Source organism: Anas platyrhynchos, chromosome 11, assembly GCF_047663525.1.
Source record: "Anas platyrhynchos isolate ZD024472 breed Pekin duck chromosome 11, IASCAAS_PekinDuck_T2T, whole genome shotgun sequence".
NCBI lineage: Eukaryota > Metazoa > Chordata > Aves > Anseriformes > Anatidae > Anas > Anas platyrhynchos.
This window is the reverse complement of record NC_092597.1, coordinates 21088163-21102329: the sequence shown is the minus strand read 5'-3', so window position 1 is coordinate 21102329 and position 14167 is coordinate 21088163. Positions and strand designations below refer to the sequence as shown.

The window sequence follows — 14167 nt, the reverse complement described above, 5'->3', positions numbered from 1 at the left end:
TGGCCAGGTACTGCCTGTACATTGGAGTTGGCTGATCAATTTAGGGCTACTAAACCAGTCCTGTGAATAAACAGGACTTCCATTTCTCACCCAGGGAAAGCCTGAAGTAGTTTTCAGGAGTTTTATGATGATGCATTAAAAGAAAATGTTATTCGGAAAGAAAAAAGTAATAAACAGATAGCTCTAACATACACTATAATGATTGCTGAGGACAGTGCTTACCCTTAAGCACTCAAATATATATTGAATGAGTATGAAATGAGTATGAAAAGCTCAGGAATAATAGTTGGCATATTGTGGTATCATAGGCATTACCGGAAAGGCTAATTAGCTAAAAGTGACATGTAAGAAAGAGCAAAAACTATTAGGTGATGCACTGCTAACTCTGCCCTGTGATGTCCTTCTGTCTTGCAGGCGAAAGCCACATTCTGCGTTTTGTTTCCAACACTACACTGAAGAATCGGATTAAACTAACGTGGGAACGGTATCGGCCTCCGGATTACAGAGATCTCATTAGCTTCACTGTTTACTACAAAGAAGCGTGAGTAGATATTTTCAGAGACTAATGGAGACAGTAAAGGGATGGTAGACAATTTTATTCTGACTGCTGTTTTGCTGAGAGCAGTTAGTTAGCTAAGTTGTTCAGGTAGTTCCTATTTCATGCAGTTTATTGATTCCATCCTGTTTACAAATTTCATTTTCAAGTCCTGCTTTCATTCGAATGCTTTTCTTGATGGAGCAAACGCCCCAGTTAAAACAAGGATTGTTTTGACTGATGACTACAAATGGGTTCCAAATCCATGTGGTAGTTTCAAATTTGAAAAACTGAGATGGATGGCTTGGGTATTCTCAGGGCACTACTTTGGAGCTCTCTGTAAGTCATGTTGTTATAGCTAATGAGATCTTTTACTTCTCGAGTCATAGTACTAACAGGGTGTCACAAATCAGTGGTATTACCTTGATGACTTGCCTTACTTTGGGTTTAGGGTTATTTAGGTTATCCAACCTCAGTAGTTTTCTGCATTAATACCTCTTGATAATGAAGTGGCACAGTTGCTGGAGAAAGCATAATTTCTTGGGAGGTTTATCTGCTTCTGCATATCCTTGTATGATCTCAGATTTAAAGTAGCTACAAAATACGAATGAGTCCAGTAATTGTACAAGTAGTTTGGAGGGTTTGAAAGGTAGGTTCAAAACAGTTATAATGACATACAGAGCAAGACTGTGAGACACAGAAGCAGAACTTGTTAAGTAACTGTCAGTAAGTATTTTAAGTCGCTTCTGTTTCATATATGCTTAGGTGAAGTCTAAATATGTCTGAAGTTTTTCACTGTTTGTTTCTGATAACAAAAGACATCCTGGATTAGTATTTCTGTGCAGGACCTTGCCTTATTGCTAGTGACTAAAGATAAGACCTGCAGCTAAAGCTGAACTTTGAGTTTTATAATGCTTGGAAATAAAAGCAAGTTTTATTTTGTTGTATTCTGCTGTTGAAAACAAGTAAGCTTTATTTGTTTCACTGAGCAGTGTAGAAGCGAGGTGCTCTCGTAAATGCATGACAGTTTTAGGAGCAAGTAAATATTTTGTACATTTTTTTTACTTGAATATTTCAGGCCATTTAAAAATGTAACGGAGTACGATGGTCAAGATGCATGTGGCTCCAATAGCTGGAACATGGTTGATGTTGACCTGCCACCAAACAAAGAGAACAACCCTGGAATTTTACTACAGGGATTGAAACCTTGGACTCAGTATGCCATTTATGTCAAGGCTGTTACCCTCACAATGATGGAAAACCATCATATTCATGGAGCAAAAAGTGAAATTGTTTATATACGAACCAATGCTGCAGGTAAGTTCCTGGCCTCTTAGCTAAGAGGTTGATAATACTGCAGATATGCTCATTACATTAATGTGCAAGTTCAGAAACAGAATTTTGGGGCAAATGTATGCAATGCTAGAAGTCAATAATTTTAAAGCAGCATTAAAATTTGTATGAGGTTTTCTGATACCGTAGGGTATCAGGCTTTGTCTCACTGGTGAAGATAAATTTTAATGCAGTTTCAGTTTGGGCTGTACATGGCTACAGTTGAACCCTTCATAACCATTGTTAGTGGGGCATACATATAGGAAGTTTTTTCTTTAAGACAGGATGGTGGTTTTTGTTGCAGTTTATTAGGATTCACTGTGAATGCTTGCATGCAAATATACTGTGGAACATGCCAGGTTTAAAATACCTTCATTTGCTTTTTTTCCTTTTTCTTTTTTTTTCCCCAGTGCCATCCATTCCCTTGGATGTTATTTCAGCATCCAACTCCTCTTCCCAACTGATTGTGAAATGGAATCCTCCCTCTCTTCCCAATGGCAATCTCTCATACTATATTGTACGATGGCAGCAGCAACCTCAGGACAGTTATCTTTACAGACACAATTACTGCTCCAAAGGTAGGAAAACTAAACGCAGTTGTGTTGAAATGCCTGGGACTCTTACCTGCCAGGGCACATTATTGACAAGCGCTAAAGCCTGAGCCCTGCTTCACAATGCTTTTGGGAATAGCAGCAAGTACAAAGGGATGGGTGTATTGTTGCCATGTTCATAACAGGGAGAGGGAAAGAAATAAGCTGCCTCTGTTCTCTTAAGATAAAGTCCCTATTCGAAGATATGCTGATGGGACCATTGATACAGAAGAAGCTACTGAGCCCACCAAGCCAGAGGGCTGTGGGGGAGAAAAAGGACCTTGTTGTGCTTGTCCCAAGACAGAGGCAGAAAAGCAAGCTGAGAAGGAGGAAGCAGAGTACCGGAAGGTCTTTGAGAACTTCCTTCACAACTCCATCTTTGTCCCCAGGTAATGAACTTTGGCTAATAATTGCCTTTTTTTTTTAAAAAAAAAAAACAACATTTCCTGGAGCTAAGGCTTCCTGAATGCTAGAGCATATGTAGATAACACCTGGAACATACACACATTGCCTTTTCATTTGTGTGAGACAATCAGTGGTCTTCTTACTTTGCACCTTCTCTTATTCACTAATTTTCACCCTACTCTCAATTTTAGCTATTAGTAAGGTTTCTTGCCTGTATTGTTCAAGGACTTTCATGATGGTTTCTTTTCAGAGTCAAGAGTCACTTAAGCAGCTCTTTGTCTATAAGGGTCTCAGAGATGAGCAACATGTGTCAGACAAAGGTTTTCAAATGAGATCTTTCTCTAAATAGCCATTTAAGTGCTTATGTTCCTAATCAGAAGATTTATTTGCCTTTGAAGGTGCATTCACCTTGCAGAATAGAAACTGGTATACCTTCACTGCACTAATTGCAGAGGGCATATTGGTTACCTGGGTCTATCCTGAAGAGAAATAGTAAATAGACTCACTCTTCCGTGATGAATACTACTGCACACACATTAAGTGGAATAATAACGCTTCATAGAGTAGATACTACTGAATTACTTGATGATTTTGATCCTTGAGTTTCTAATTTATCCTTTATGTAAGCTGGTCTTACTTCAGATAATTGGATCTTGGGACCTAGCACACAGTGTATAGCTGCTACGTTACAGTCTGTAAGCAATCACGTTTCAGTCATGCATTCTACCTCATCATCTCTGTTGGCAGGTAAAGTTTATGGTGAAGTCCTGTGTTTGAGAGCTCTGAAGTGTGCCTCTGTTGCTTATTAGAACTAGGTTATATCACTCTCAATCATGATTTTCTGGGCCTTTATTGTCATTTATTTTCTCCAAAATTTTCTTTCATTCCCCAAAACAAAAGGAAAATCATAGAACCTTGAACTAAGTAACAAATAAACTGATCAGTTCACAAAGGATTTCCTGAAAGCTTGACAGTTTCCCCTTTTGCTTAACTTACTGTCATAAGGGTGTGTTTTGTAACAGCAAGGGCAGATAAGGTGTAATGCTCAGAAATAGCTGCATAGCTAAGCAACTTTAAAGAGACTGTATGTCAGGAAAATTAGAGATTATGAGCTAGTGAAATGTCTCTATGGGACAAACCTAAGCAGCTTGTTACTTGCTGGTGTCAATTTTTTATTTTTTATTTTTCATTCCCAAGGGAGAAGTTAGTTAATGCGTTAATGCAAGCATCAATAGAAGTATTTGTTTCCAGTGTTGTACCTGTCTTCAGGATATTATGAACAAAATGCAGCATGTAATACAGCATGAAAATATTTAACTGTGTGGTTTTAAGGTTGTTTAAAATGACTGTTGATCTAATCTTGTGTGCAGTTTCTGGATGACCCCATATCTATTACTGTAGTCATGAGGTAGATTTCAAACATTACGGCTGTGGTTAGTCTTAGGCAGACACTCTTGACCACAGGAGGACAAGTTATTCTTCATGTTTGGGTCTCTAACAAGCAGGATAAGATGGGTGCTGTTTACAATGGAAAGTATATGGGAATTAATGTAAAAATTGACACTGAATTTAAGAACGGTTAGCTTTTATATTAAGTGGCTTATATTTTTTTCTTCCTAATGTCAATTTGATTTTATTTTTACATGTACATAGTGTTGTTTCCTTCAGTATCTCTTACATTTTTCTTCCTTCCTCTCTTTCAATAGAACAGATGAATTTTCATATGTTTATCTCTAGACTTTTCCTTATTTTCTTAGATGCTTGCTTTTTTGTTTCTATCTGTGCCTTTCCACCAAAGCAGGAAACTGCTTGACACACAAGCAATGGTGTCAAATGTCTTGACATTTTAATCATGTTTGCCATGTGGCCTTCTCTTGTCTTCATTTATTTTTGTGCTGTGGTTTATATGCAACTGAGAATGTCAAAATGACTACTTGATGCAGTAAAAGAATTTGGAAAAAATTGTAGCGAAATCCTAAAAAATAAAAATAAAAATTCATCCAATCTGTGCCAGAAGATTTCAAAACCAAGTCAGCCTTTTCTGGCTTGCTCTGCAACATGCTGCTTTGTGGCTGAGTGTGGTAAGGCAGTATATTTGATGGTGAATTAACTTCTCCTGTTGCATCAGCTTTTTGCTGTTGTGTGTTTTGGGCAGTCCTTACTTACCTGATCTGCAACTCACTCTAGTACATGTGTATTAGATTTCACCCTTGTTGATAACCATTGCGTTGATCAGGTGCTAAATGGGCACTGGCTAAGTGATTGCAGGTGGGATAGCATTCAAGCCAAAAATGTTTTTGTGACCACTGTCACTCTTTATTTTTTACTTTAATTCCTGTGGTGTGTTACTTTCCAGGTGTGAGCAGTCCAGCTGACTTTAGTGACAAAGAGAGCAGGAGGTAGAAAAGCCAGCTTGCCTATGCAGTCAGTGCTTTGGTGCAAAACAGATGTGGATCTGACACACGACCAAGTGACATGTCTGTTATGTAGCAATCATGTGTTAGTTAGCTCATACCAGCCAAATGTTTATAGAGTATTTCTGTATTGATGTTTGTTCTGACGCTCAGGCCTGTCCATTATAGCAGTTTTTTAGACCTGGGACAGTAGCAGTGTTGCTGTAAATCCTCAGGTTTAATTCAGTTCTTAAATGTCATACGGCTGCCTGTAAGGTAAAGCAAAGTTGCTTGGTGAAATCTTTGCTCTACAAAATGTTAGGGCTCTGTTTTATAATATAGGGAGATTGTTCCTTTGCAGAGATATTGTTCAGGTGTGAGAATTAGAGATACAAATTGCTGTACATTGGTGGCTGTTAAGTTTCATGGTTTTCAGCTGCCGTCCAAGGTTTCTTTTCTCAGTGCCATGCATTCAGTGTTCTACAATTCCATTGCAGCTGCAAAGAAATAAGTTAAACCTATTGAGAGTTAGTTTTGCTAATCAAGTAAACTTCAGAGAAGTTTTTTCTCCTAACTTTTTAAACCTTTAACATCTGATTTTATTTTAAGCTTCAACATCACTGTCATTAAATACAGATCCAGTTTGCTTATTAAATAACAGTGAAACTCTTCTTGCTATTCAGTTTATTGTGCCAGCACCAGGGTGGTCAGAAGTTTGTACGTTTATCTTGAGGCTTGATGTGAGCCTTGGAATTTAGATAGGTTTCCAACCAAGAAAGTGCAATAGGATGTGCTGACATGCTGCAGGTTCAGCTTAAGAGAAAGCTTTCTTCTTGTTTTGCAGTTTCCTTTGTTTAGCTATTTTCTTAATAGCATAGTTACCTATTTTACTGTTGTATTTTTTTTCTTCCCACACTTATTCTGGAGCTAGAGGAAAAATGAATTTCTCTTAAGAGATGCTTTTTCTATATGTCTGTTTGCTCCACAGACCTGATCGGAAGCGGAGGGACGTGTTCCGAATTGCAAATGCCACTTTGGCCACTCGAAACAGGAACACGACTGGGACAGATCACTTCACCAATGTTTCTGACACAGAGGAGAGTGAGGTGGAATACCCGTTCTTCGAGACCAAAGTGGATGGCAAGGAGAGAACTGTCATCTCCCACCTCCAGCCTTTTACTCTGTACCGCATTGATATTCACAGCTGCAACCATGAAGCTGACACACTTGGCTGCAGCGCTTCCAACTTTGTCTTTGCAAGAACCATGCCTTCAGGTACACTCGCACAAGTATAAAGCTTTATTTTATTTTCCAGGAACAGATCAATCTCAGAAGGGACAAATCTTCCAAAAGCAGTTAGGAAAGCATTGGGGTTTAATGTAAACAGTGAATGCAAGAAGATAAATTGGAACTATATGAAGCTTTGTTACAGTAGTTTAATGGCCTTCTCTGGTCTCTCCTGTGTACCGAGTGATCTGTATTAAGTTTTTCCTGTGATCTGGAGAAGTGCATATGTGCCTTTAGTACCTACATGGTTATGAGAGAATCAGTTTCCTGGCTGTGTAGATGAGAGCCACAGACATGATGGCTTTAAAGGTTTTATTCTTCAATTCCCTGTGTGCTGAATAGGACGGGAACATTTCCCTGCTCATGTTTAGTTTTGCTATGCTTGTGCTGAACTGTTTACAGATGTTAGAGGTTTGCTGGTGGGCATATTTGCCAAATGTTTCTTCTGTGACAGAATGACCAAGCATTTGTCCAGCCTGGAAACAGGAAGAGTACTGTATTGCATTGTGCCCAATCATGGGCATCTAGAATATTTCAAATAAGAGAAATTGAATGTTCTACTCATGTTTGGGACTTACACAGATTGTACTTCATCTGAGAAGAATAGAGATGATTTTAGTGTAAGCTCATATGCATCCAGCAAAGAGCTTCTGACTCCAGCAGATGTCTGGGAATATTTGATGCAGAGTGGTAGCAATTTTGCTTTGTTTCTGTCATAATGCAGATTCAGCTGTGTCAGTAAAAAGCAAAAAGTGTTGCCTATTTCAAGGAAATAAGGAAATCTGTTAGTTGGGGGAAAAGGAAAAAAGCATTCCTAGTTTTTAGTGTATAGCTCTGAAAATTAAAAACTAAATAATTTTCTCATAAACTCAGACACTGTATCTTTGGAAAAGTAGCCTTTTTTTTCTTTTTTTTTTCTCTTTGAAACTATCTTTATACTCCTCTTAGGATTTGAGTAAAAATCATGAAATCATCAGGAGTGAAAATGACTAGGGATAAAGCAATTGCTGAATTACTGATGGGACTCTGTTTTAAACTGTGACAAGTTTCATGAGATTGCCTACAGCAAAGGGATGTTAGTGGGGCAGATTTTACTGTTTTTGCAGCCATGTGCAAACAGGCTGTTGTTTACAGCCATTTGGTGGGAATAGCAGTGTCTGCATAGTTTTGGTGTAGCGGAAAGTTTCAAAAGAACAACCAGGTGCTGATAAACTGTTCTTTGTCACACAAAGAGAGCACAGTTACTAAAACAGCACCAATATACTTTGTGAAGCTGCATTATGCTGCAATTTCTGGCAATCAGCAGTTCAGGCAATACTTCTCTCCAACAAGCCCCTGGTAACTGCGTTTTCTTCTCTGGATCTTCAAATAGCGCTTAACACAATGCTTTGATACCTAAAGAACAGTATGAACCTTTTGTTTTGTTTTTTATTCCCATCAATTGTTCTATAAGTTCCTGTTCAAGCAGTAGGTGTTCTTCTCACATCACTTGTAAATATTTTACAGAGGGAGCAGATAACATTCCAGGAACAGTAGCATGGGAAGCAAAAGAAGAAAACACCGTCTACCTGAGGTGGTTAGAGCCTACCAATCCAAATGGGCTGATACTAATGTATGAAATCAAATATGGGCAGCATGGAGAGGTGAGGATCTGATATTTCTCTGTTCAGAATTAATTGTAACTCTAATTTGTATTTTATACTTTGATCTTGTCACTTTTGACTAGCTAAGCAAGACTGGGCTAAGTGTATTCTCAGTCTTGGAGAATCCAGGTTTGAGTACAACTGTAGTATGCTTCCATTGCTTTGACTTTGTATGTTGCAAAAGACATAGTGCTATACGAAGAGATTTGGTGACTTAAAGCTAACATCACCACATTTGAGCTTGCTGAGGCTCATGTAGCACTTTGATATAGAGGGTGAATTAGCAGCTAGTCTACTGTCCAAATTATTATTGGACATTGGACATATTATAAATTAAATTATTACCCTGTTAGATTAGATGTTTCTGCTCACAGGGGTTACCTGCAGTTTCTAAACAAGAATTTGAAATACGTTCAAATTAGAGACCTTTATTATGCTTCAAAAAACTACCAAATGTAACTCAAAACTGAGGAAGGGGAATCTAATGTTGGGATATATTCAGTCTTTAAAATTAATAGCTTAAGGATTTTTTTGTTAATTTTTTTAAGTTGCAGTACAGTGCAGGCTGTAACAGAAAGCTTGGAGATCAGCTACTACTGAGAAAGTTACCTTTCTGACTTTCACCTGCAATGTCATCTTTAAAATGTACCTGTTTCTGTATTCTTAAGTAACTTTTTGCATGGTGTTTATGGTAGTGGTCTTCATTCAGACATTTGTAGATAACTCAGACTTAAATCATTGAATAGTGTTTGATTTAATCCCCTTTTACATTTGGGCCAACTAAGATACAAAATGGGATCTTTCTTAACATGTTTCTGTGGGCCTCTACATACCAGTGATAGAAACGGTGACTTCAAATACCTAGCACCAATCAACATCTCATTCCTTTGTTTCCTTTTGTCAGTTTTTGGATTCCATGCATCTCTTTAAGCTGTTGGAAGAAAAAAATTATCAGATGGGCCTTTTAATTATAAAGACAAGCTTATCTTACAGCTACATCATCTTCTCAAGGAGGAAATGTGACGATACTAACTGCAAATTGCTTTTGTCTTTCAGGAGAAGCGGGAATGTGTTTCCAGACAGGAATACAAAAAGCTCGGGGGAGCTAAACTAACTCACCTGAACCCTGGAAACTATTCTGCTAGAGTTCAGGCCACTTCGTTAGCTGGAAATGGGTCATGGACCGAGCCAGTCTCTTTCTATGTACAACCCAAATGTAAGACGAATGTTTGCAGGCTGTGTCAAACTGGGGGACTTGGCCTTTTTAATAATTCTTAATGTTTACATTTGTAATTGGGTGTATGAACCTCTTGCCTGTGCTCTGAATACTCTTACTTGCTGATGGTTTTTTTTGGGAATTCATCTGTTCCATTTTTTTTGAGAAGTGTTGACAAGCAGGAGGTGTATTGGAGACACAGTGCTTTTTTTCATAGATTGTATGCATGTAAGAGGTGCAATCAGGTGATGGGTGTGTAGAACACACTACTGTGGCTCCCTGGGGTGCCCAGCTCACAGTTGGGAATTCAGTGTTAGAAGTATCAACGTGGAGCTGGGTTGTACAAAACCCGTGGCAATTAAACAAACCTACTTTCAGTTGCAAAGTTCTATAAGAAACAGGTCATTTGTTAAGACTTTGGCTGGCAGGTTTTTTTTTAAATGTCAATATGTTTTTTCACGTGACTTGTTCAGAATAACATTTTAACAGAGATAAGACTGATGAAAGGGTCTTGACTACGGGAGTGATGTAGGTTTAGGAAGAATAGCACTGTGAAGGGTATACAGAGACCCTCTCAAGAACTTCTGTGTTTAGCTGAAGAGCACTTGTATCCACAGAAAACTGGAATTTTGTCTTCTTATTCATTCTTGTTTTTCTAATTCCTGGCATTTGATGAACTTGAGGTAAAGACCAGTGTGAATATGTTCTGAAGTACAAGAAATTGCAAGGTGAACAAAAGGTGGAGGAAAAGAAAGGTTAATATGCAAGCGAACAATTGCGTATTGTTCCCTGAGGAATGTAAGTCCTTAAGCATAACATGTGAAACCAAACTCCAGACAGACACTGTTCTGTACAAAATTAATGCTTTTCAGTGTCTCTTTTCTTGTTCCACTCATCTGCAGTCAGGGAGTGTTTCTGAGTACATTTTTCCACATCAGACAAGAAAATGAGTACTTTGATTTCTCTCCTGTATGGAAATACACTGAGTGGGTTTTGAATGTTTCTTTGTTAATGGAGATTTTATAGAAACCCTGATACAGTTGTTTTCTTGTTGGTTGCAGCAGCAAACTATGGAAACTTCCTGCACTTGATAATTGTGCTTCCCATTGCTTTCCTGCTCATCATTGGGGGTTTACTAATAATGCTGTACGTCTTTAACAAAAAGAGGTGAGTTGTTTATGCTTGTGGTTAATGCTGAACTGTAAAAGGGGCTTGTTTGGTTTCAAGTCTGTATCCGTGGAGCATGTTAGAAATTAAGAAGTGAAATGGCATTCAGAGCACTTGAGAAGCTAAAGAAGATTCTGCCTTATTGGTGTGTACAAGGAGGTGGTCTAGAGTTACCAGTGAGAATCTGCCTGCTGCTTGCGATATGAAGAGGCTTTTTATTACAGTATCATGTTTGAAAGGGAAAGAGGAAGGATTGTCAGGAACATATCCACTGGGACAATGATGACAGACACTGAGCCTTTATAATCAGAAGCTTTGAAATATGGGTTGCTCTATAAATCATGAAAACTTAGTTCAAGTCAGGTTAATTTGATTCCTTGCAAATTCTGAAGGTTTTTTGAAGTCTCTACATCCACTTACAAAATTATGTGCTGGACAGAGCAGTCTTGGGGGACTGCTCGATTGATTTGTTTTCCTTAGTTTTATCTCTTTATAACTAGTGCTCTTTTTTATTTAATTGAAATACATAATGAGAATTTAATAGAAGTCGGTGCAAACATTTGGGCTTGCAACTTTTTAGGTATTGAGCTTTTTTATTACTCTCATATAAATTATGCTCCTTGAATATCCCATTATTTCCAGCTCTAATTCATTTGTGTACAGACTATAGTACTAATTCTCCTCAAGCACTCCAGAAAGGGCTTTGCATCTAGTGAAGTAAAGTACCTGCCTGACCTTCCCATGAGCATTCTGGGCTTGAATGCCTGAGAATTCATCCTTCTTTAAGCTGTTGTTCTAGCACACAAAACTGTTTTCTCTTTGGTTTTCTGAGGTCTGATTAATAACTTGATTTGTACAGCCTGCCTTCTGCAAGAGCTCTCACAATGCTGAATAAAAGTCTTACTCTGAAAATCACCCCAGTAAAATCAAGGGAGAAGGATGAGGGTAAAATAAAATAACAGAAGCAATTTATAAAGTAGTTGAATGGAATTCCAAATAAAAACAATCTTGTTCTTTGCCAGGTCACTTCTCTCTCGCAGTAGAGCAGGTGATTAATGCTCTCAGCCACAAGTCTCCTGGATGTATCACCATGCAGCTGCCTTTCTTGAAGTTTGCCTAGCAGCTAGAAGTACTTTGTGTTTACACTTCTCTAGTGCTGATTTGGTATAGAGAAGACTGCAGGTTTCCTGGGAAAACTCTTCTGGGCTGTTCTTCTCATTGATTATATGTGGTAGAATAAGAACTTGATTTGTCCCCTTTCTCTGAAAAGCTCTCCACATACAGTAAACAATATTTTGTGGTTGAGCAAACAGTGGAATAGTCGTAGAAGAAGCAGTCTGAAATTTACTTAAGTTTAAAGATTAATAAGGAAAAAAATATTTCAACAGGAACAGTGACAGACTGGGCAATGGGGTACTTTATGCTTCTGTGAACCCCGAGTACTTCAGTGCTTCAGACGGTAAGTGTGGCCATGTGCTTTTGATGCATTTACTTTTATATACTCTGCTCATGTCAGACTTTGGAAAGTGTGAAATTCTTGTAAAGGGATGTAGTAAAACCTCCTTCTCTTTTTATTTAATTAGCACATCCATAGTTAATCCATTATCAATCATATGTAAATGTTACCTGTCTATTGAAACAGAGGGGTTTCTGAAATTTCTCCTGTAGTTTATTCAGCTGAAATGAATTTGGATAGGTTAGTTTTCTTTTCAAAGTATTGTCTACTTATCCGGTGATTTTGTTACTAGAATGAAAGAAGAATTCATGAATTCATCGTCTTTCATGTTTGCCCTTTTAAGCCTTTTTCTGACCTAATGGAATAATCTCACTGCTTGTTTCTGTGTATTTCTCATGTGGAAAACAATAATGTTTACCAATTAAACAAAAAGTCTCCTCACTTCCCACCCCCATAAAATTCTTTCCAAATGTGAAAAGTTGTTGGAAAGGGAAAAGGCAATGCTGTGAACTTCCAGCCATATCACATACAGTAATTCTGTGTTAAAATGAGCAGGGATGTTTTATGTAAGCTACACTTTTAGTATCTAGAGTATGGGTATGCCAGTTGTTCTTGGACTGACAAAAAAGTTTTTTAAAGCTAGTTTCAGATTTTAATTCTTTATTTTCCTACTGTTTTCTATGGAGATGCAATGTGAATAACGTTCTTTGACAAGATAAAAAGAGAAGCACTTGCTGGAAGTGGCAGCTAATGGGCCCTTTTATTGCTTAGCTAGTAAATTGGAAAGTTTTGCTTAAAATAGAAGTTCTTGTTGCCTCAAAATTAGATTGTTTGCCACTTGTAGCAAAAAATGACTCCTCCTTCATCCTTTATTCCACTTCGAGCAAAGAAACAAAAAGCATCTAATGTGGCCATTGAAAGCTTGAGGGAAATAGTATAAGAAGAGATACTTGCATAGTCTGCAGCATGTTTTGAGAGTGTGGGGGTGCTGGCTGGGAGCTGGCTCGGTACTTTATTACCCAGTAGATGAGATGACAGGTTTGCATGACCAGCAACAAGACTGAGAAAATCCAACAGTGCTTAGTGATTGGAAGATGTTGCAGATAATTTTCAGCTGGACAATGGAGAAAGTGTCCAGCGCCAAATAAAAACCAAGAGTTAAAGTTTGATTTCAGGATGATTAAGTTTTATGGTTCATTAGGATTGTTTGGTTTTAATTTCTTGTTTGTGTGCAAGTCTCAGTAAGTCTGCCAGGATTCTGGACCTTGGAAAAATGAAATTTATTTTACCTGATCTGGAACAAGATTAAATTCCTTAAAACCATTGGGGAAGGAAGAAAAAACAGAAAGCACCACCATCACCACCACCCCCAAAAAAAAACAACAAAACAAACCACCGCACTGTTCCTAGAACTGTGTGGGGTTTTTTTGTGTGCGTTTTGCTTTTTGTATATCTCTATTATTTTCCTGCACTTCACTATTGCAGGAGAGTATTAGCAGACATACCCTACTGTAGATAATCTCCTTGCCAGTTCCCATGCTGGCTGACCCTGGGCAGTAGCAGGAGCTGAATGACCCCAGAATCCCGGTATCCTTGGCTCAGAATCTCCAGAAAGCTTATGGCTGTGGAAAGGAGAGCCCTAGAATCCCAGCTTTCTGGCTAAATGAGTTGCTTGGAAAAAAAATAATAATAAATAAAGGCAGTTAGGTTCCCACTGGAAACCTATTTACTAAATAATTTTTTTTTGCAACATAGAGGTACGGGCGTATTTAACAAGCATATGCCCATACTGTGCAGATTATTTATTTGCGGAGCTCTTCAAGCACAGGAGGAAATCAGAACATGAGAAGAATTTGCTTGAGGCATCAGCGCTGTAGTTTATGGGTTAGTTTGGTGCTGCTGCGTTAGACGTTTTGCCAAAATGATGTTTCCAAAAGCCCTCTGGAGGCTAATGGGTTTAGCTAGAGTGGGAGCTGACTTTCTTTTACCGTTGTTTCTTGGAGCAGCACCATTAGAGTTAAGATCTGTTGATGTTCATGCTATAATCCTCTATTTTTGCATCCTGTCATTTCACCCATCCCAAGCATGTGACACAACTGTACCCTCCTTTGGTGACTGATGGGCAGCAGCATCAGTGACTACT

General features: G+C 38.3%; 1 protein-coding gene across 3 annotated transcripts in view; it reads left to right on the top strand.

Moving 5' to 3' along the window:
* Positions 1-14167, top strand: part of IGF1R (insulin like growth factor 1 receptor) — a 175824-nt gene that overhangs the window by 138769 nt on the left and 22888 nt on the right. For 2 of the 3 annotated variants that reach the window (XM_027466223.3, XM_072043315.1), the window contains exons 7-15: positions 415-541; positions 1614-1852; positions 2278-2445; positions 2642-2846; positions 6244-6530; positions 8049-8185; positions 9242-9401; positions 10463-10568; positions 11957-12027. In XM_027466223.3, coding sequence (XP_027322024.2) covers positions 415-541; positions 1614-1852; positions 2278-2445; positions 2642-2846; positions 6244-6530; positions 8049-8185; positions 9242-9401; positions 10463-10568; positions 11957-12027 — 1500 coding nt within the window. The remainder of the gene's footprint in view (positions 1-414; positions 542-1613; positions 1853-2277; positions 2446-2641; positions 2847-6243; positions 6531-8048; positions 8186-9241; positions 9402-10462; positions 10569-11956; positions 12028-14167) is intronic. The other variant, XM_038185039.2, reaches the window with a different exon arrangement.